Genomic DNA, 20,821 nt, shown 5'->3' with positions numbered 1-20,821 from the left:
TTTAAAACCTACATGTTTGCAATTAATGGAGATTCATTTGAATCACACAGGTAAAAAGTGTTACTACTCAATTTGGTTGGTTTTGAAGCTGAACCAGCCCAACCTCATCTGGCACGGACGCCAGAGACTATGAGTGTTTTTCTGAAGCTGTTGATAGGTTTAAAAGAAGGTTTCCTGAAGAACCACATATTGTTATAGAAAAGTATACGTTTTTTACATGTCATCAACAACTTAATGAGTCTGTTGACTCATATATTTCTGCATTACGAATTTTGGCTGCAGACTGTGAGTTTGGTGCAACAGCAGATACTTATATTAGAGATCAGATGATTATTTTCTGTTCAAATAAAAAGATACAGGAACAACTGCTTAGACAACGCAATCCTACCTTGAAAGAAGCAATTGATACGGCTAAAAGTGTTGAGTGTACAATAAAATCTTTCGAAGCCATTAATGATGACATTAATAAAGATATTGCAGCTGTATCCTTGCATGACAAGGAGAAATATGAGGCTAACTACATAGGAATGTCTGCTAAAGGAAAACAAGTCAATACCAACAAACAAGGTTCAGGATCCACTGTACAAGGTTCAGGATCCATTGTCAATAAAACAATTTGTGATAAGTGTGGTTCCAAAACACATGCATCGCAATTCACGTTTAGCCCAGCCAAAGGCAAAGAATGTTTCAAGTGCAAGAAGACTGGTCATTTTGGCAATGTATGCAGATTGGTTTTCAACAGAAGAATATCTACACTGGAGGACTCGAAGACTAATAATGAGATGGAAGATTGTTTTGTCCTGAGTATTAAGGAAAAGGATTCTTGCATTAATGAACAAAGCAAAATAATACATAATGATATGAATAAATCTGATATAGAAAATGTGGGAAAGGGTTTTAGCTGCACAGAAATTGACAAAGAACCTTATATTCCACCTGACTGTGAAATTGCCATTGATGGTTTGAGTGTTAAAGTTTTGGCAGATTCTGGATCTCCATACACTATTTTATCAGATCAGTTTTTTATAAAAACTGAGGTGATATAAAGTTAGAACCCAACGATGTCAAAGTATATGGTTTTAGGGGCAAAGAGATTGATATGCTTGGATTCTTTATCGCAGAGATCAGATTTTTTAACAGGGCAATTATTGGTAAATTGTATGTCACTGTTAATGGGTTACATGTTATTGGCTGGCATCATCAAAAGAAAATGGGAATGGTGCTCAATCCAAATGCAAATAATCCAGTGTATCTGTCTGATAATATACAGCCTGTCCAAGGTTTGAACACAGTTACAGATAAATTGGAGCTGCTGTTAAGACAAATTAAAAAAAATATTTAGGAAAGAGATAGGTAAGGTGACAGGATTTTCACATCACATTCAACTTAAAAAATGCTGTTCCCATCAAACACAAATTAATGCATGTTCCGTTATTGGTCAGCAAGGAATTATCTGAGATGTTAGTTAAAATGTGTAAAGAGGGAATTATTGAGCCTGTTGATGTTGCAGAATGGGTATCTCCAATAATTATTGTGAGAAAAAAAAACACGAATTTTGCATTTATGTGCTGATTTAAGGTCTGTGACTAAGCAAATCTTGGTGGACTGTTTTCCACTTTAACGCATTCAAGAGCTTTTCACAAAGTTAGAGGGTTAGAAGTTGTTTTCAAAGATTGATCTGAAGGCAGCATACCATCAAATAGAGTTGACTCCTGAGTCTCGTTGCATTACTACTTTCATTACTCCAGATGGTGCTTTTCAGTATGAACGTATGCCTTTTGGTTGGCATCGGCTGCTTCTGTATTAAAAAAATTAATGCATTTTTTATTTAAAGATGTTGCAAATGTCATTACTTTTCAGGATGATATATTGATCCATACAGATTCTAAAGAAAGACACTATATGATGTTGGAAAAAGTGATGTCAATTTTAAGTGATAGGGGAATGACGGTTCATTTGGACAAATGCACATTTTTAACTAATGAAATAGACTATTTAGGTCATTCTATCTGTGAAAAAGGAATCACACCAAACAAAAATTCACTAAAGGTGATAGAAAACATTGAAGAGCCCAGAAACAAAGACGAAGTTCATTCTTTTTTTAAGTCTATGTTAGTACTATTCTAAGTTTGTCAAAATGCCAATGATCTAGTTATGCCTTTACGTGTATTACTAAAGAAAAATGAAACATTCAGGTGGTCTAATAAGGATGATGCTTTCAACAAGTTTAAAAAATCTATAGTGAATTTTCAACCACTTTCACCATATTCTTGTGATGCAGTTAATGTTATCACTGTGGATGCTAGTTCATTAGGAATAGGAGCAGTTCTCACTCAAGTCAAAGGTAATGTTGAACAAACCATTGCTTTTGGTTCTAGGGCATTGTCTGAAAAGTCTAAATATTCAACAGCTGAACGAGAGGCACTTGCTTGTGCGTGGTCTGTTGAACACTTTAAGATGTATATATGGGGTAAACATTTCAGATTGAGAACTGATCATAAAACGCTTATTTCTTTACTATCAAAAAACAGTATTGGCAAAGCATCTTCAAGACTCATTCGTATTTTAGCAAAATTGTATGAATACAATTTTACACTCTCTTATTTGCAAGATTCAAGGAATATCAGAGCGGATTATTTATCGAGATTGTCTTGCAATAAGGAAATGATAACAGATACTGAAGTGATTGAAGAGTGTGTTGTTGCAAGTGTGAAAGATGCAGTTTTGTCGGTTTCTGAGGTCATTTCAGAAAAGGAATGGGTTTCAGCATATGATAAAGATGAAGTTTTATCATAAAAGGTTGTCCATTAGAGACATTTGTGACAAAGGATTTTCAAGTTTTATGGAAAGTTAGAAATGGGTTGTTTATAGAAAATGATATGGTGCTTAAAGGTGAATGTTTTGTACCTCCTAAAGAAATAAGAAGTAAATTGATTTCCATAGCCCATATCGGACATTTGGGTCAATCTGGAACCATTAAAAAATTGACAGATCAGCTTTGGTGGCCGTACATGGACTCAGAAATAGTTGATTTTATTAAAAACTGTAAGTTGTGTCAGGATTTTGGTTTTGAAAACACTGAAAATTGAGGTCAATATGCTGAGGTTTCCAGAACAACCATGGAAGGATTTAGCTATGGATTTACTAGGCCCTTATGAAGGGATTAGTTTAGAAAAAATATATGTGTTGGTCATCAATGATTATTTTACCAAATGGGTTGAGTATAAGTGGATCGAGTGACCCAATACTGATGAGGTTTTTGAGTTTCTAAACAATTATTTCAGAAGAGAAGGGTATCCTGATATTATCACTAGTGACAATGGTACACAATTTACTTCTTCCTAATTACAAGATTTTTTGTCTAATCTAGGAATTAAACATAAACAAACTGCTTTATATGCACCGAATATGAATGGTTTAGTTGAAAGATTTAATATAACTTTATTAGAGGCAATACAGCTTGCATTAAAACCTAGGATTAATGTTAAGGAACAGGTTGCTCAATTGATTTGGTCCTATCATTGTACACCTCATTGTTCAACTAAATTTTCTCCATTTTTGATGTTGAAGGGAAGAAAACCGAGATTAGGTCTAAATCCATCTTGGTTGCAAAAAAAAGTGCACATTTATGATATGAATAGGATATATAATGAGGCCAGGATGAATGTTGATCTTAAGAATAAACGTAAGTGCAAGGGCGAATTAAAAAAGTCTTGATGTTGGTGACTGGGTTAAGATCAAGCTTCCTATACATGTTGGAAAAGGAGAATCGAAGTATTCAAAACCTTGGAAAGTTATCAGAATCAGTGAAACTTCAGCTATGCTGAGTAATGGTTCATGGTGGCATTGTTCCAGATTAGCACAGGTTAACTTTGAAGGCTGTGGTGAATTAAGCCGTTTATCTGATCCCGATTTTGGATGTGAATCAGTCAAAGTAGATTCAAACAGTAGAACAAGTGTTACTGACAATACTTTGTTGAGTCAATGTGAAGAATACAAATCATCAAATGTTTATGTGAATGAGTTTGGTGTCAGGGTCAGTAGACATAAAAAATTACCAAACACATACAATGATTTTCTAATGTATTAGGTAAGTTTAGTTTTTTTTATTTTTTTTTTAAAAAGGTAATAGATTCGCTAAAGTAGAAATTTATATTACACATTTTTATTGCATGTTACTGTTTTATTTCGTATTTGTTTATTTCACTTGTTTGTTTGAAAAGAAGGAGATGTGTAATAGTGTAATTAGAATTAAGGATTTTCTGAATGGAATGAGTCCTGACCGCAGGAGCATTTTGTTCGTTAGGTGCGTGTGTGAGTGCTCCATTAAATCCTACTCGCTTCAAGAGCAACGCTGTCTTTTGGATTTATTTATCACTACACCAGGACTTATGATTAGCCGCACTTTAGAAATCCTGATTGATTGATTGACTTATAAAGCTTAACAGCTAAAACTACAAATTAAAATAGGTAAGGTTCCTTACAAAAAAGAAAGTCAAAAGACAATATATTGCCTTTGGGAACTAGGGGCCAGATGTATCATCAAGGCCTTTTGCGATTCGGAAATAGCGATTTTTAAGAAATCGCTATTTCCGACTCGCAAAGTGCCATGTATCACATTTGCGAATCAGTAATAGCGATTTCTTAAAAATCGCAAATGCTATCACCGAATCGCAAATTGCGATACCGGCCCCATCCGCACCTATGGGCCTGTTGGTACGTATCTGGAAATTTTTTGCATTTCCAAAATTGCGATTTCCGAACCAGAAATCGCAATTTTGGAAATGCAAAACCCCAGGGTGCTGGGGGCCTAAGGCCCCCTCTGCTGCACCCCAATTTTTTTGGGGAGGACATGTAAGGTGCACACATGCCAAAAGGGCATGTGTGCTTTACATGTACAATTTAAAAATGCATTTTAAATGCATTTTTAAATTCTGCAAATGGTTACCACCAAGTTCAACTTGATGGTAATTAGCGATTCCTAAATGCCAAAATCACATTTAGGAATTACTTCATACATGAGCTAAGGAATCGCAAATAAGGAATCCTTATTTGCGGTTTCTAATTTAGAGAGTCGCAATTTGCGACTCTCTAAACAGGGTCGTAATTTTAAGGAATCGCTATTTTTGCCACTCCTTAAAATTGTGTTCAGAATGTATTTCATACATTCTGAAATGGCATTTTGCATTCGCAAACGGGCATTCGCACTGTTTGCGAATGCAAAATGCTTTCATACATCTGGCCCTAAGGTCTTTTACACGTGCAACAGCTGTACCATCCTGCCCCCTTGCTTAACTTTCTGGCTGACCAACTGTTCCCCTCTCGCAATTTGTGATCTCACGACGGTACTCCCCACTCGCAGGATCACTACTGACCCATAACCATGAGACTGACAGTTGAGGTCCAAGTGCGGGCACAAGCTGTTTCACTAGAGCTACTGGGAAAGCACTTTAACCAACCTCTTCTGGTATAATTTGTGAGTATCCAATGACCTAGGCCCCGATTTGGAGTTTGGCGGAGGGGTTACTCTGTCACAAATGTGATGGAAAGCCCATCCGCTGTATTACAAGTTCCATAGGGTATAATGGAATTGTAATACAGTGGACAGGACATCTGTCACATTTGTGTCGGAGTAACTCCCTCCACCAAACGCTAAATCATTCCCTTAATCCTTTTATTTCCCCATATGCATGTAGCCCTGCCAAGTGCCACGCATCACAGGTTAGACTAATGGTTTTAATACCTTTCTCATGCATCAACTTATGAACTCATTGAAATTCAGTGTGATGCATAATTAATAGTTCCTTGTCTTTCTGACATAGGATTAAATACTCAAGGCGCTAGAGATATCTGAAGCAGCTGTCACAGCCTCAGGCAATAGAAAGTCACAAAGAGGTGCACTATTTGCCATAGGTACAACAGCCATTATACAGCAGTCATTATACAACAGTCTTTGCACAGCCTGCCCTTGGCCCAGTTTGTTTCATCACATGGCTTGAAAGGACAGTCCCCTTAAAACTGAGGCCCTTTCTGTTGCAATTGGGCAGTGAGCAGGAAGTCATGCGAATCATTTTGAGTGTTGCCTGAACAGGCTGGCATCACGTGGCCCAGGGATCAACACAGTGGTCACGTCAGCACCTGGGTACCCCTGAATTTGAGAAAGTAGCTTTGGACCCACCTGCTCCCAACCATGACACTGGTGCGGCCTGATCTGAATAGAGCCTGCCACGGCACCCGATCGCTCCTGCCTTGTCTTCCAGGGTAAGTCCAGCCAGGGTGAGCAAAGCTCTGTGAGTGCAGCACTGCAGTCTCCGCATCAAATATGCTTACCTGCCACTATCAAAGCTGGCATCATTCAAACAAATGTTCTACTGGGAGAACAAACGTTTTTTTAAAATAAACTAACATTAAGACATGGGAAATATATTGACCTGTCATCTAAGTCAATTGTTCACTTTCAAGAAAAAGATTACATCCACCATATTGCAAATATTTTGAATATATATTTTTTCCAACATATTTAAAGGAAAAAGGTGCTCCAAGTGACGTCGCAGTGAATACGTGATAATCAGTGAACCATAGATAGCTACATACAGGATGCTCAAGAAAACACCAGGCTCCCACTACCCTTTGGATTATTTCGATTGAGGGATTAAAACTCAAAGTAATGAAGCATTAAAGTTTGTATCCAACAATAAATGTAAAGGGTGGGTTAAAAATCATTTTGACGTTTTGACCCATTTCCTAGGATAAATCCTCCAGGGTCATCATCAGGACAAAATAAAAGTAGACACCAGACCTGAAATAATCAGGGGAAGATTTTCATGAAAGAAATCCCACTCACAACTCTTTATGTTTTATATACGTAGGGGCCATTGCATGATGAACAAAAGCGCTTCTCGTCTGCGTCAATGTTAAAAAATAAACCAGGAAGTGTTGGCCCCATGGCAGCAAAGCTAAAATGCCTGAGAAGAACAGAGGTACAAAAGCACCACAACGTACGAACAGAGTGTCTCATCCACTTCAGTAAGCGAAAGAAAGAGTGCTTGCAAGTGTAGCAATACCACTCCCCGCAGCGCATCACATCCGCATCGGTGCTCTCGATGAAAATCAGGAAGTGTTAGCCCTGCGTCGGCAGAGCCACCCCATCTCTCCTGCCTTGTCTTCCTGGATAAGTCCAGCCAGGGTGAGCAAAGCTCTGTGAGTGCAGCACTGCAGTCTCTGTCTCCAATAGGCTTCATTGCCACCATCAAAGCTGGCAGCATCGTAGGAAGAAATAGCTTTCATTCTGCTGCTTTGTCAAACAATGACTATGGCTAAATTAATACATACATGCAGTGGACACTAATGAGAGAACGAAAGAGAGTGACAAGAGAGAGAGCGACGAGAGAGAGAAAGCGAGAGAGAGTAAGAATATAGCATGTACACTCATTTAAATTCTGTCAGATCGGTCTTGGCTATTCCTCCTACAATGATTTTCCAAAGATTCTAGTTTCTCTCTCAGATCCTTCTCACTTCGTTTCAGCATTTGGACCTCATGAGTATTCAACTCCACATCTGCCTGTAGTGCACAGATAGAAGATTCCATAACCCCTAGCCTCTCCGTTAAATTAGTGATTTTCACATCAAGACCATCACAGAGCCCCTGGATTTTAGCTTGGTCAGATTCAGAAACAGCAAATTTGTCTCTCATCTCATGTAGTAATGACTGGAGAAGGGAATCCGTATGGGATACATTAGTTCGTTCAGACTCTGCCTTGTGCAGAAGCACAGACGCCCCGACTGTATCATGTTCTGCCTCCTGCATAGATGGGCTGTGTGATAATACAGAAGAGGAGGGGGGAACTCCATCCATATTAGCCAAATTCACAGCTGTATTTACTGAGGAAGTGTAGGAGGAATAACCTCAGATTCTTGAATATTCCGGAAGGTGTGGAAGGAGACAATATTAAAGACTTTATAATATCCTTCATTAAAGACCATATCCCGATGGTGACCTCCCTCGATCTGGCTTTGGAAATTCAGAGAGTCCACCGGGACCCTTTCAAGAGAAATCCTAACAATGAGAAACCTAGAAAGGTTTTGGCTAATTTTGCCTCATATCGAGTAAAAGAATTGATTCTTGCAGAAGCTCTCAAAGTCCAGTCTTGGAATGGCCCTCAAGATAACCCATTAGAGAAAGACGAAATTCAATATTTAGGGGTTAAAGTGGTCAAGAACCTGGCAGAGATGGCCCAAGTGAATTTTGTGCAGCGCCTTAGGAAAACTAAGAAGCTACTCCTCCAATTGTCACATTTACGTCTTTCTATATTAGGCAGAACAAATCTAATAAAAATGGTGGTACTGCCAAAATTCACATTTATTTTTAATGCTATCCCATTATCTTTTAAAACTGAATGGCTAAGGAAACTGCAGTGGGAACTAGTTAGCTTTATCTGGTCTTATAAACACCCCACAATAGCTTGGAAAAAATAGAGGAAGAAAAAGCTATATGGGGGAATTGCATTTCCGTATTTTCAGCTTTACTACTGGGCATTCCAGATCGGTCTTGGCTAGACTCACGTAAGCTTAAGAGGTCCAACGTAGAGAGTGACACATTGTGAGATGGGAACATGATATGGTTCATGAGGAAGTGGCACTTTCTAGCGATTAAGTGTCACTCAAAGTGTCACTCATTTGGCAATGGAATGACAAACACTGAAGCCCTGAAATGTCACACATAAACAAAGAACTTGGCAGCTATGTGTGTGCTGTGGGTTTGAGCAGTTGAAATGTGGTGCATCAGGAGGCCAAATGTAGTTGACTGGTGTCCTCTGTAAGGATGCCCTTCTGCCTTGGAGCAAGCATTGTGTCTTTCCTTCACAAATCTCGGAACTGGTAAACCATGCTTGGTGTCCTGTGATCCCGTTTGAAAACAAAGAATGAACTAAAACTAGCTGCCTGCTTTGGCAGTTGTCAGCCCCTGTTCAGGGGCCACAGGGAAGACCGGAGCTACTGGGCTTCAGTTGTGGATGAGGTTGCTTGCCACTGTTGTCCTAGGAGCTCATCCTACTATGACTTTGCAAACTCAGCCATGTACAAGCCTTCTTGCACTTGACTCTCAGCATAGTGAGGGATAGCATTCACAAGATCTTCAAGGAGGTAGTTTGGAGTGTCTGGGCTCAGCATTCAACAATCAACCAAGAGAAACAATATATTCAGTGCCCAGCATAGTGCTTATCTTTTAAGAAAAAGAAGGTACTTTTTAATCACACAGCAATATGAAATGCTACATCGTCCAACCTATAATACAGGGCAATGTGCTAATCCCACCCTGGTAACCACCATTAATAAAGCACAAGCAAGAATCAAGCTCAGGTGCAGTATCAGCTTCACCATACAGCAAACCACACTCAGTTCACAGTGTCTTTTAGTTCTAACTGCTGGTGGTGTAGAAGGTTTGAGAAGGTCCTTTCCTCATTCGTCCGGTGCAGATCTTGCGGCCCCACTAGACTCCCACAACCGGGGGCGCTGGTCTGTTGTCACAGTGGTGCTCACACTTGAACACAGGTGCGGGCCCGGCAGCTGCCACCCCATCCAACAGCAGGTTTATTGCTAGCCTCACCACAGCCAAGGCGGGTAGTTGCAGCCCTAAACAGGCTGCCTCAGTAATCAAAGCAGATGCGAGCCCCAACTGGGCCGTTGAGCAGTTGCAGCCCCAAACGGGTCAATGCAATAACAATGGCAGATGCAGCCCCTACTGGGCTGAAATGCAGTTGCAGTCCTGATCCATGCCGACAGATACTCTAAAATGGATCACATGGCTTCAATACTAAAGCTCGTTTACAGACACAGACCTACTACTGCACATGTGCTACATGCACACTTTACCCACACACTAACAGAACATACACACAAGATGTTGGTTCAAGGTTTTCGACATACAGCTCATAGCAGAGCTTTACACAATAAGGGGCCTGTAGGCCAAACACTTGGTAAAACAAATAAAAAGATCTGGTCTCACCACCAATGCATAAAATACACTATGCTGACACCATTGCTTTATGCGCTATCTCAAGAAAGTGAGCAGCACCACTGTTATATGATCTTTGCAGCCCAGTTAGGAGAGCCTACTGAAAATGTCCACTTAGCAGGAGGGTTGTGAAAATGCAGGTGGCATTCCAGGAATGAATGTGTCATTATCTGATTGTGGCAATGTGTAAAACCTATTTTCCCTTGTGAAAGAGGCCTGATGGACTTCTCTCACCCCCTCAACCACCACTACTCTCAACGTAATGCCACGGCCATGGGTGGTCACTCTGATTCCTTAACTATTTGAACCACCTTTCTAGACTTCCCAGTTCCAGAAATGTCAAGCCTGGACTACTAATCCAAATTCTTCAATCACCAGTCACATACAGCCATGTACAAGGCAACAGCAGCCACTCTCCGTGATTGGTGTAGATCCATGTTTTGTGCACCGCCTTCCAGGTACAGCCCTAGACTCTACAGTTTAATTTCAGACAAAATAATGGGGTTGTCTACTGGAATTGCATTTTGTCAAATTAATGAGATAAAACACATTAAGGCAAGTAAGAAACAACAAACAGAGCTGGGACGCACAGTTTTGCAAGGCCTTCCTAGGACTCCTATCCCTACAGAGTCACATCTGTGAGCAACGCATAATAACCAAAATTAATAGGAATATTAGTTAGCAAAGAAATGAAATACTTATTACAATACAAAGGTAGTGTAAACTATTCAAATGTTGCATTAATACCACTTTATAAATGCTACTCCCTAAACACTAAATTAAACGAATACATTTGTTGCACAATCACCTACATTTGGGGCTGATTGATGGAAAGATGTCTGATACTTGGAGCTATATTTAAAACACCATTAGGTTAGGTAGTCTCCTTTGGCCAGCGTGTTAACATGTAAATTACCAGAGAGGATGCAGCATAATAATGAATAATGCTTCTGTAATATATGCCTTTAGTCTTAAAAACATAATGGTCTAGGCCTTCTAAACTCATGCCATACAAGAAGGCTTGATCCAGTATACTGACAAGTGCTACGAAATAAAATAGGTTATTAACTAAAAACAGGAAGAGCTACCTATTTTAAGCTATGTACTTCGGTTATTACCTAAAACTTCAATGACATCTTTGATATCAGCAACCAAAGTCTCCAGCTTGTAGTTGTCACGTCCAGACGGAGCATCTGTGCTGCCATATCCTCGCAGGTCCATGGCTACCACCCAGTGTTTGCTGCGAAACGCCTCCAGCTGATGGCGCCAGGAGAACCTGCAGGCAGAAAAGATTTTGTCATCAGAGCCTGTGTAGGAAAGAAAGATCAAAATACAGTGAGAGTTGGTGAGTAAGCATTTGGGCATGAGAGTGCTCAGGAAGGAGAGAGAGAGAGAGAGAGAGAGAGAGAGAGAGAGAGAGAGAGAGAGAGAGAGAGAGAGAGAGAGAGAATTTGTTAGTAATCAAGAGAGAAGTGAAAGATGGGGTTCATTATGCATAGGCACAAGTCGTCAACCCTGCTGAACACAGATAAAACAATCAATCAGAAAATAAGAGCCTCTCACATACATACCCTCAAAGCTAGCACATGAAGTATGAGTGAGAAAGACACCGAGGGGAGGCACACTCATCGGAAATAGAAATGCTAAATACCACTAAAAGAGAGGCAAGGGGCAAACAGGTACATGGATAGGCAACACTCTGGCAGTGGACATAGACACTTGAGAAGTTAGGGAAGTGAAAGATAGAAGGAAGATGGTGCACCGAAGGAAACAAAGGTTTTGCTGAGCATGGTAAAACTTACAAGCTCATTTGACTAGTACAGGTTTTGTACTTTCTGTGCCACATACCATCCCGAATAGAGGCTACTGGGGCAATACACATTCACTCAGTATTCAGCGCCAATCCAACTGAGCACACCATTCCCAAGAGAGCGAAAAGCAAGGTTGTCTCTTTACCAATTCTCCGGGAACCCATGTAGAAGCAGCATAAGTGGTTTGCCTTTCTCGCCAGACGCCACATAGTGGAAGCGTATCCCTGAGACCTGAGGAGCAAAAGATAGGACCAAGAGTTCAACAAGATAGAGATTGCAAATGCAAAGACAAAAATACAAAAGTGCTAAAATTAAGGTAAAAGCAAGAAACACTCTGTATCCTTCAGATGCTGCACCACACATCTGCTATGTAGACTAGTTAAAGAAACAGCTAGAATTCAGATGCCTGATTCACAAAGGTAAGTTTGTGTAGATCTACTCATGTGCAGGTCTACTATTACAACTAAGTGTAAATCTTCTCTTTTTTACTACTCACCATTTCCAAGTGGAAATTGTCATGAAGGTGTAGATTTACGAGTCTCCAAATCCCTCCCTACGGGTGGAGCCCCCTATACCACACTTTATAAGCATAAGGTTACTGTAAGTAAATTTACTATCATATTTCACATTCTGCGCGTTTGGTGAGATGTCCACCACTGGGATGGAGATCCCCAATGGGAGGGAATGCGCAAATACTATACACTTTACCCAAATGACATAAACCTGACACCCATTCACTTAGGAAACACATAAATAGAGCCCACTTCCTAGGCTCTGCTCTCTTAGCCATGGTTTACATGACCATGTGACCAACAGGAAAAAATTCCAGCCTCCAGGATGTAGACCAAAACACTCAAGAGGAACTTAACCAAGAAGACAGCCCTTGCAGTTAAATCTGGGGTCAAATAGTACATACAATTACACAGTCTGCCTCCAGGTAACCTCAATGGAAAGAAGAAGGTGGCCATGTGACAGGTGCACCAGATTCTGTAAATGAATTTGGCGGCGGAGCCAAGCACCATGATGGACATTATAAAAATAATACAGGATGAGTGGAGGCTGGTGAAGGAGAAGTTCTCCGGGATTCAGGTGGGAAAGGCCATTCCTCAAGGCAGAACTGGGTCCCTTCTCAGTCTGATTACCAAGGAGCAGTGTACCCCCTCCCCCACAAAGCACCCTACCCTTTTAAATGGCCTGCCTGTTGCACACAACACTAATGCAGGGCCACTGGAATTATGCTATACTGCAGCGACAGCATTTTTAGAATAACTATGAATTTGCCGCATTTGCTACATAAGCCATCTTCTGATGCATGATGTGCAGATTTTAACAGAAAAAAAACAGTTTCTGGCTGAAATTAATCAAATGTGGCTAAAAGGGTGGTGACATGATGCTGTGCAGTGGAAGGTCCTTTGCAAAGAATGACTGGTCAACTTTCAGTTGCTTACTGAGTTTTAAACTCTTACTAATAAGGTGAAAACATTTCCCCGAGATGTGTTAATGTGTAAAAATGACAAAATAATAAAATAATACTATCACAAAATGTGCCGTATTGCGCCACAATTTGATTTTCTTGCCACCTTAGGGCCTCATGTAGAAAGATTTCAAATAAGAATTTGTAAATTGAAACTAAGACTGATTTGCGATTTGCAATTTTGTATTTATTAAAAGGGATTCAGTAAAAGTGGTCGCAATCTGTGCACTAACTTCTACTGAATGCATTTTATGGTATTTTGTGAACAGACCTTTGTACAAATTGGTCGGTTCACAAAATACAGAGTTGCAGAGGGTCGTAATTTGACCTACCTCATCAATATTCATGAGGTAGGTCAAAAATTGCAACCCACTAAGACTGGCCACAAACACAAGGATGGTAGGCTGCTAACCAGGTCTGTGATTGCTTTTTAAATAAAGCATTTTTATAAACTAAATATATCCATTAACGAAAATGTGATGCTTTTAAAAAAAAAATGGAAAAGTCACACAAAGCTTTATTTAGGAGTAGTCAGGGGAGCATATTCCCAAACAATGTTGTTGCCAAAATTCACAAAGGGGAAGGGTTTTGTGAATGGCTATCGCCTTCTTTTTGTTGGTGGTAAAATACGAATGTTTTGCAACTGGATTACAGTTACATGCCATAAGGATTTGGGCCCATATTTATACTTTTTTTGCGCCGCACTTGTATTTTGTAAGTTTGCGCCGCTTTTGCATCAAAAAGTGACGCAAAAGCGGCGCAAAAAAAGTATAAATATGGGCCTTGGTATTTGGAAGAGACGCTTAACACGTTGCTTCCAAATAGCGATTCCTAATGGTTTTTTAAACCCATTTAACGATTCAGAAAACCTTTTCTGATTCATTAAATAAGTTAGTACATTGAAAAAATAATTTTAGTGTTTGCAAGCCCTCTGATTTACAAATTAGAGGGTCTGCGAACAATAAAATCCTTCGTACATGAGACCCTAAGTGAACCTAGCTGTATAAATTGCTCCTCTCCTGTCGCATTGTTCCAGTGGCCTTGCCCCAACGTAAGGCCATGTAAGAACTAAACCCAGTCTTTATCCGTACAAGTTATCCTACGACCACTCATGCAATTCTGTTCTATCTCCACTCTACAGTTATGCAGACATCAAAGACATATCCCTCATACATAGCCTCTAACACACTATTTAAAAACTATAAACATTATAATAATCACTTTTTACTCTAGCTTCCTCTCATACAGTCACCATTACTAGTGATTTGACTGCAACAGGAAAAACTAATGTGGCAGAGCGACATATGGCGGCAATTTCCAAACGCAACCCTAAAGCACACACAGGTACGTCACAAAGATATCAGTGTCTCCAACATACTATAGGGGAGTTACACACCTTTGTCTGTTGGACCAGAATATGGTTTGTATTTTTTTGTTGTTTCATTTAGCTATACAAATTTAAATAACTACAATTTATATTGTGATTTTGTTTTGACAAATATATGCTCATTTACTTCTACTTGTAATCCACTTTTAAGGGTTTTTGTAGAAACCACATGCCACTAACACTACTTCTGCTCCTACTGCCACACCAAACCGAGACTGCCCACACACAGCAGGCAGATGGTAGAGACTGTTAAGTATGCTGTGTGTTCTGCTGGGCTTGTGTCAAACATATACCTTTCTTGGTAAGTGACAGGATAGGTTTATGTCTGTTACATATCTGTATTTCGACCTACATTCCCATTTTATTCAGCCATTTTCTGTGAAATCTTTTGTCACTTGTATTAATGGTATGATATGGCACTGTAATATCAGCACATAATCTTTCCTTTAGCTCAGATGATAAGGTCCAGGTTAGGACCCTGTGTATTTGTTTTACAGTGTATAAAACAATATCATACCATCAGAATGTATGTGTTTAGATGTCTTATTGCTCTGTATAGGCCTCATTTGTTAGTAACAGTGAGCAAACAGCCCCTGGTGTCCACACTGCAAACAGGACCACAGTTGACTTTGGGGGACATCGTGGCAGCAACAGTTCAGCCCTCTACCATCCATCGGTGTGTTAAGTCTGTGAAAATCTGATATATGCAAGTATATTTCATTACAAGTAAATTCTTTGCATCCTTTATGGATTATTTTTCCAAATGTGTGCTTTTTAGGTCAAGCATAGGCAGCACTCATGTGCTGTCTTTCGATATGCTGTAATCTACTTGGACCTTCACAGTGCCCATTGCACTCCCACCACTTTCCTTCGTTCCTTGGCCTGCCTTTCAAAATTCCTTTGGTTTGTTAGTTTAATGCCTTAGGTGTGTCCCGCCTTGAGGCAGTTTTGTTACCGCCTTGGAGACTGACACTGTTACATGGATTACTGCATGATCGGCCATATACCTTAGTGTCGGCGCACTACTTTTTTCTTTTGCCTCTTGTAAGGAAATGCCTTCCTTGGCATGGTTACCCCTACCTTTTTGCCTTTTTTTGATGCCAGTTATGACTGAAAGTGTGCTGGGACCCTGGTAACCAGGCCACAGCACCAGTGTTCTTTCCCTAAATTGTACCTTTGTTCCCACAACTGGCATAGCCCTGGCACACAGATCAGTCCCTTGTAAATAGTACCCCTGCTACCAAGGGCGCTGTGGCCAGGGAAGGTCTCTAAGCGCTGCAGCATGTCTTATGCCACCCTGGGGAACCCTCACTCAGCACATGCACACTGCCTCACAGCTTGTGTGTGCTGATGGGGAGAAAATGACTAAGTTGACATGGCACTCCCCTCAGGGTGCCATGCCCACCTCTCACTGCCTGTGGCATAAGGTAAGTCACCCCTCCAGCAGGCCTTACAGCCCCCTAAGGCAGGATGCGCTATACCACAGGTGAGGGCATAAGTGCATGAGCACTATGCCCCTACAGTGTCTAAGCAAAACCTTAGAAATTGTAAGTGCAGGGCAGCCATAGAGAGTATATGGTCTGGGAGTCTGTCAATTACGAACTCCACAGTTCCATAATGGCTACACTGAAATCTGGGAAGTTTAGTATCAAACTACTCAGCACAATAAATGCACACTGATGCCAGTGTGGGATTTATTGTAAAATACACCCAGAGGGCATCTTAGAGATGCCCCCTGAATACCAGTCCGACTACTAGTTCTAGGCTGACCAGTTTCTGCCAGCCTGCCACAACAAGACGAGTTTCTGGCCACATGGGGTGAGTGCCTTTGTCATTCTGTGGCCCGGAACAAAGCCTGTACTGGGTGGAGGTGCTTCTCACCTCCCACCGCAGGAACTGTAACACCTTGCGGTGAGCCTCAAAGGCTCATGCCTTTTGTTACAGCACCCCAGGGCATCCCAGCTAGTAGAGATGCCCGCCCCTCCGGCCACTGCCCCCACTTTTGGCGGCAAGGCTGGAGGAGATGATGAGGAAAACAAGGAGGAGTCACCTCTACCAGTCAGGGCAGCGCATAAGGTGCCCTGAGCTGAGGTAATCCCTGCCTTTAGAAATCCTCCATATTGAGTTTGGAGGATTCCCCCAATAGGAATAGGGATGTGCCCCCCTCCCCTTATGGAGGAGGCATAAAGAAGAGGGTGTAGCCACCCTCCAGGACAGTAGCCATTGGCTACTGCCCCCCTGACCTAAACACACCCCTAAATTTAATATTTAGGGGTGAGCCTGAACCCAGGAAATCAGATTCCTGCACCCTGAAGAAAGAAGAAATACTGCTGATCTGAAAGCCCCGCAGAGATGACGGAGACACCAACTGACTTGGCCCCCGCCCTACCGGCCTGTCTCCAGACTCAAAGAACCTGCACAGCGACGCATCCGACGGGGACCAGTGACCTCTGAGGACTCAGAGGACTGCCCTGAACCTAAAGGACCAAGAAACTCCAGAGAATAGCAGCACTGTTCAAAACCTGCAACAACTTTGCAACAAAGAAACAACTTTCAAAGAACTCCCTCTTCCCGCCGGAAGCGTGAGACTTCACACTTTGCTCCCGACGCCCACCGGCTCGAGTTCAGGAGAACCAACATCGCAGAGAGGACTCCCAGGCGACTACGACGACGTGGGTACCCTGAGTCAACCCCCCTGAACCACCACAGCAACGCCTGCAGAGAGGATCCAGAGGCTCCCCTTGACCGCGACTGCCTGGTAACAAGGAACCCGATGCCTGGACCAAGCACTGCACCCGCAGCCCCCAGAACCGAGAGGAACCACCTTCCAGTGCAGGAGTGACCAACAGGCAGCCCTCTTCCTAGTTCAGTCGGTGTCTGGCCCAAGAAGGCCCCCTGTGCCCTGCCTGCATCACCAAGTGACCCCCGGGTCCCTCCATTGCTTTCAATAGCAAACCTGATGCCTACTTTGTACACTGCACCCGGCCACCCCTGTGCCGCTGAGGGTGTGTTTTGTGGACTTGTATGTGTGTCCCCCAGTGCTCTACAAAACCCCCCTGGTCTGCTCCCCGAGGACGCAGGTACTTACCTGTAAGCAGACTAGGACCGGAGCACCGCTGTTCTTCATAGGCACCTATGTGTTTTGGGCCCTCATTTGACCTCTGCACCTGACTGGCCCTGTGTTGCTGGTGCGGTGGCTTTGGGATTGCCTTGAATCCCCAGCGGTGGGCTGCCTATGCCCAGGAGACTGAATGTGTTAGTGCTTTACTTACCTGAGAAACTTAACCAAACTTACCTCCCCCAGAAACTGTGGATTTTTGCACAGTGTCAACTTTTAAAATAGCTTATTGCCATTTTAGCCTAAACTGTGTTTACTACTGTTTTAAATCAAAGTTCTATACTTACCTATGTGACGTACCTTGCATTTTATGTACTTACCTCAAATCTTGAATCTTGTGGTTCTAAAATAAATTAAGAAAGGAAAATGTCACTTACCCAGTGTACATCTGTTCGTGGCATTAGTCGCTGCAGATTCACATGCTGTGCACAGTCCGCCGTCTGGTGTTGGGTCGGAGTGTTACAAGTTGTTTTTCTTCGAAGAAGTCTTTTCGAGTCACGAGACCGAGGGACTCCTCCCACTTTGGTTCCATTGCGCATGGGCGTCGACTCCATCTTAGATTGTTTTCCCCGCAGAGGGTGAGGTAGGAGTTGTGTATGCTAATAATAGTGCCCATGCAATGGAATAAATACGTATGTACAAAATGAAGGTTTAATGTAATATATTACAAATGTACAAATGTTCAAGGTCTACTTCTAGACGGCTACAGGCTCCCGGGGAGGAGGGTGGGCGCATGTGAATCTGCAGCGACTAATGCCACGAACAGATGTACACTGGGTAAGTGACATTTTCCGTTCGGTGGCATGTGTAGCTGCAGATACACATGCTGTGCATAGACTAGTAAGCAGTTATCTCCCCAAAAGCGGTGGTTCAGCCTGTAGGAGTGGAAGTAGTTTGAAATAAAGTTCTTAGTACGGCTTGACCTACTGTGGCTTGTTGTGCAGATAACACATCTACACAGTAGTGTTTAGTAAATGTATGAGGCGTAGACCATGTTGCTGCCTTACATATTTCGGTCATTGGAATATTTCCGAGAAAGGCCATAGTAGCACCTTTCTTTCTGGTTGAGTGTGCCTTTGGTGTAATAGGCAGTTCTCTTTTTGCTTTAAGATAGCAGGTTTGGATGCACTTTACTATCCATCTGGCGATACCTTGTTTTGAAATTGGATTTCCTGTATGAGGTTTTTGAAAGGCAATAAACAGTTGTTTTGTCTTCCTAATTTCTTTTGTTCTGTCAATGTAGTACATTAGCGCTCTTTTGATGTCTAATGTATGTAGTGCTCTTTCAGCTATTGAATCTGGCTGTGGGAAGAACACTGGTAATTCCACTGTTTGGTTTAAGTGGAATGGTGAGATAACCTTTGGTAAGAATTTTGGATTTGTTCTTAGAACGACCTTATGTTTGTGTATTTGAATAAATGGTTCTTGTATGGTAAACGCCTGTATTTCACTTACTCTTCTTAGAGATGTGATGGCAATGAGAAATGCAACTTTCCACGTTAAGTATTGCATTTCACAAGAATGCATGGGTTCGAAAGGTGGACCCATGAGCCTTGTCAAGACAATGTTGAGGTTCCATGAAGGAACAGGTGGTGTCCTTGGTGGTATAATTCTCTTTAGGCCCTCCATAAACGCTTTAATGACAGGTATTCTAAATAGGGAAGTTGAATGAGTAATCTGCAGGTAAGCAGATATTGCTGCAAGATGTATTTTTATGGAAGAGAAAGCTAGATTTGATTTTTGTAAATGTAGTAAATATCCTACTACATCTTTTGGGGATGCATGCAATGGTTGGACTTGATTATTATGGCAGTAACAAACAAATCTTTTCCATTTACTTGCATAGCAGTGTCTAGTGGATGGTCTTCTAGCTTGTTTTATGACCTCCATACACTCTTGTGTAAGGTTTAAGTGTCCAAATTCTAGGATTTCAGGAGCCAAATTGCTAGATTCAGCGATGCTGGGTTTGGATGCCTGATCTGTTGTTTGTGTTGTGTTAACAGATCTGGCCTGTTGGGTAGTTTGACATGAGGTACTACTGACAGGTCTAGTAGTGTGGTATACCAAGGTTGTCTTGCCCATGTTGGTGCTATTAGTATGAGTTTGAGTTTGTTTTGACTCAATCTGTTTACTAGATATGGAAGGAGAGGGGGAAAAGCGTACGCAAATATCCCTGACCAATTCATCCATAGAGCATTGCCTTGAGATTCGCGGTGTGGGTACCTGGATGCGAAGTTTTGGCATTTTGCGTTTTCTTTTGTTGCAAATAGATCTATTTGAGGTGTTCCCCAAATTTGGAAGTAAGTGTTCAGGATTTGGGGGTGAATTTCCCATTCGTGGACCTGTTGGTGATCCCGAGAGAGATTGTCTGCTAGCTGGTTCTGGATCCCTGGTATAAACTGTGCTATTAGGCGAATGTGGTTGTGAATTGCCCAATGCCATATTTTTTGTGTTAGGAGACACAACTGTGTCGAGTGTGTTCCCCCCTGTTTGTTTAAATAATACATTGTCGTCATGTTGTCTGTTTTGACAAGAATGTATTTGTGGGTTATCATTGGTTGGAATGCTTTCAACGCTAGAAATACTGCTAACAATTCTAGGTGATTTATATGAAACTTCCTTTGATGTACGTCCCATTGTCCTTGTATGCTGTGTTGATTGAGGTGTGCTCCCCACCCTGTCATGGAAGCATCTGTTGTTATTACGTGTTGTGGCACTGGGTCTTGGAAAGGCCGCCCTTTGTTTAAATTTGTACTGTTCCACCATAGAAGCGAGATGTATGTTTGGCGGTCTATCAACACCAGATCTAGAAGTTGACCCTGTGCATGTGACCATTGTGATGCTAGGCACTGTTGTAAGGGCCGCATGTGCAATCTTGCGTTTGGGACAATGGCTATGCATGAGGACATCATGCCTAGGAGTTTTAATACCATCTTTGCGTGTATCTTTTGTGTTGGATACATAGCTTGTATCACCTTGTGAAAATTTTGAACCCTTTGTGGACTTGGAGTGGCTATCC

General features: G+C 41.6%; 1 protein-coding gene across 2 annotated transcripts in view; it reads right to left on the bottom strand.

Moving 5' to 3' along the window:
- Nucleotides 1–20,821, bottom strand: part of LOC138292856 (epoxide hydrolase 3-like) — a 122,500-nt gene that overhangs the window by 57,212 nt on the left and 44,467 nt on the right. For both annotated transcript variants that reach the window (XM_069231693.1, XM_069231694.1), the window contains exons 3-4: nt 11,969–12,054; nt 11,131–11,288 (exon numbers count right to left, since the gene is read on the bottom strand). In XM_069231693.1, the coding sequence (XP_069087794.1) occupies nt 11,131–11,288; nt 11,969–12,054 (244 nt within the window). The remainder of the gene's footprint in view (nt 1–11,130; nt 11,289–11,968; nt 12,055–20,821) is intronic.

The sequence above is a fragment of the Pleurodeles waltl genome, chromosome 4_2 (genome assembly GCF_031143425.1).
Source record: "Pleurodeles waltl isolate 20211129_DDA chromosome 4_2, aPleWal1.hap1.20221129, whole genome shotgun sequence".
Lineage (NCBI taxonomy): Eukaryota > Metazoa > Chordata > Amphibia > Caudata > Salamandridae > Pleurodeles > Pleurodeles waltl.
Note: the sequence above shows the minus strand (reverse complement) of the source record. Positions and strands in the feature narration are given on the sequence as shown.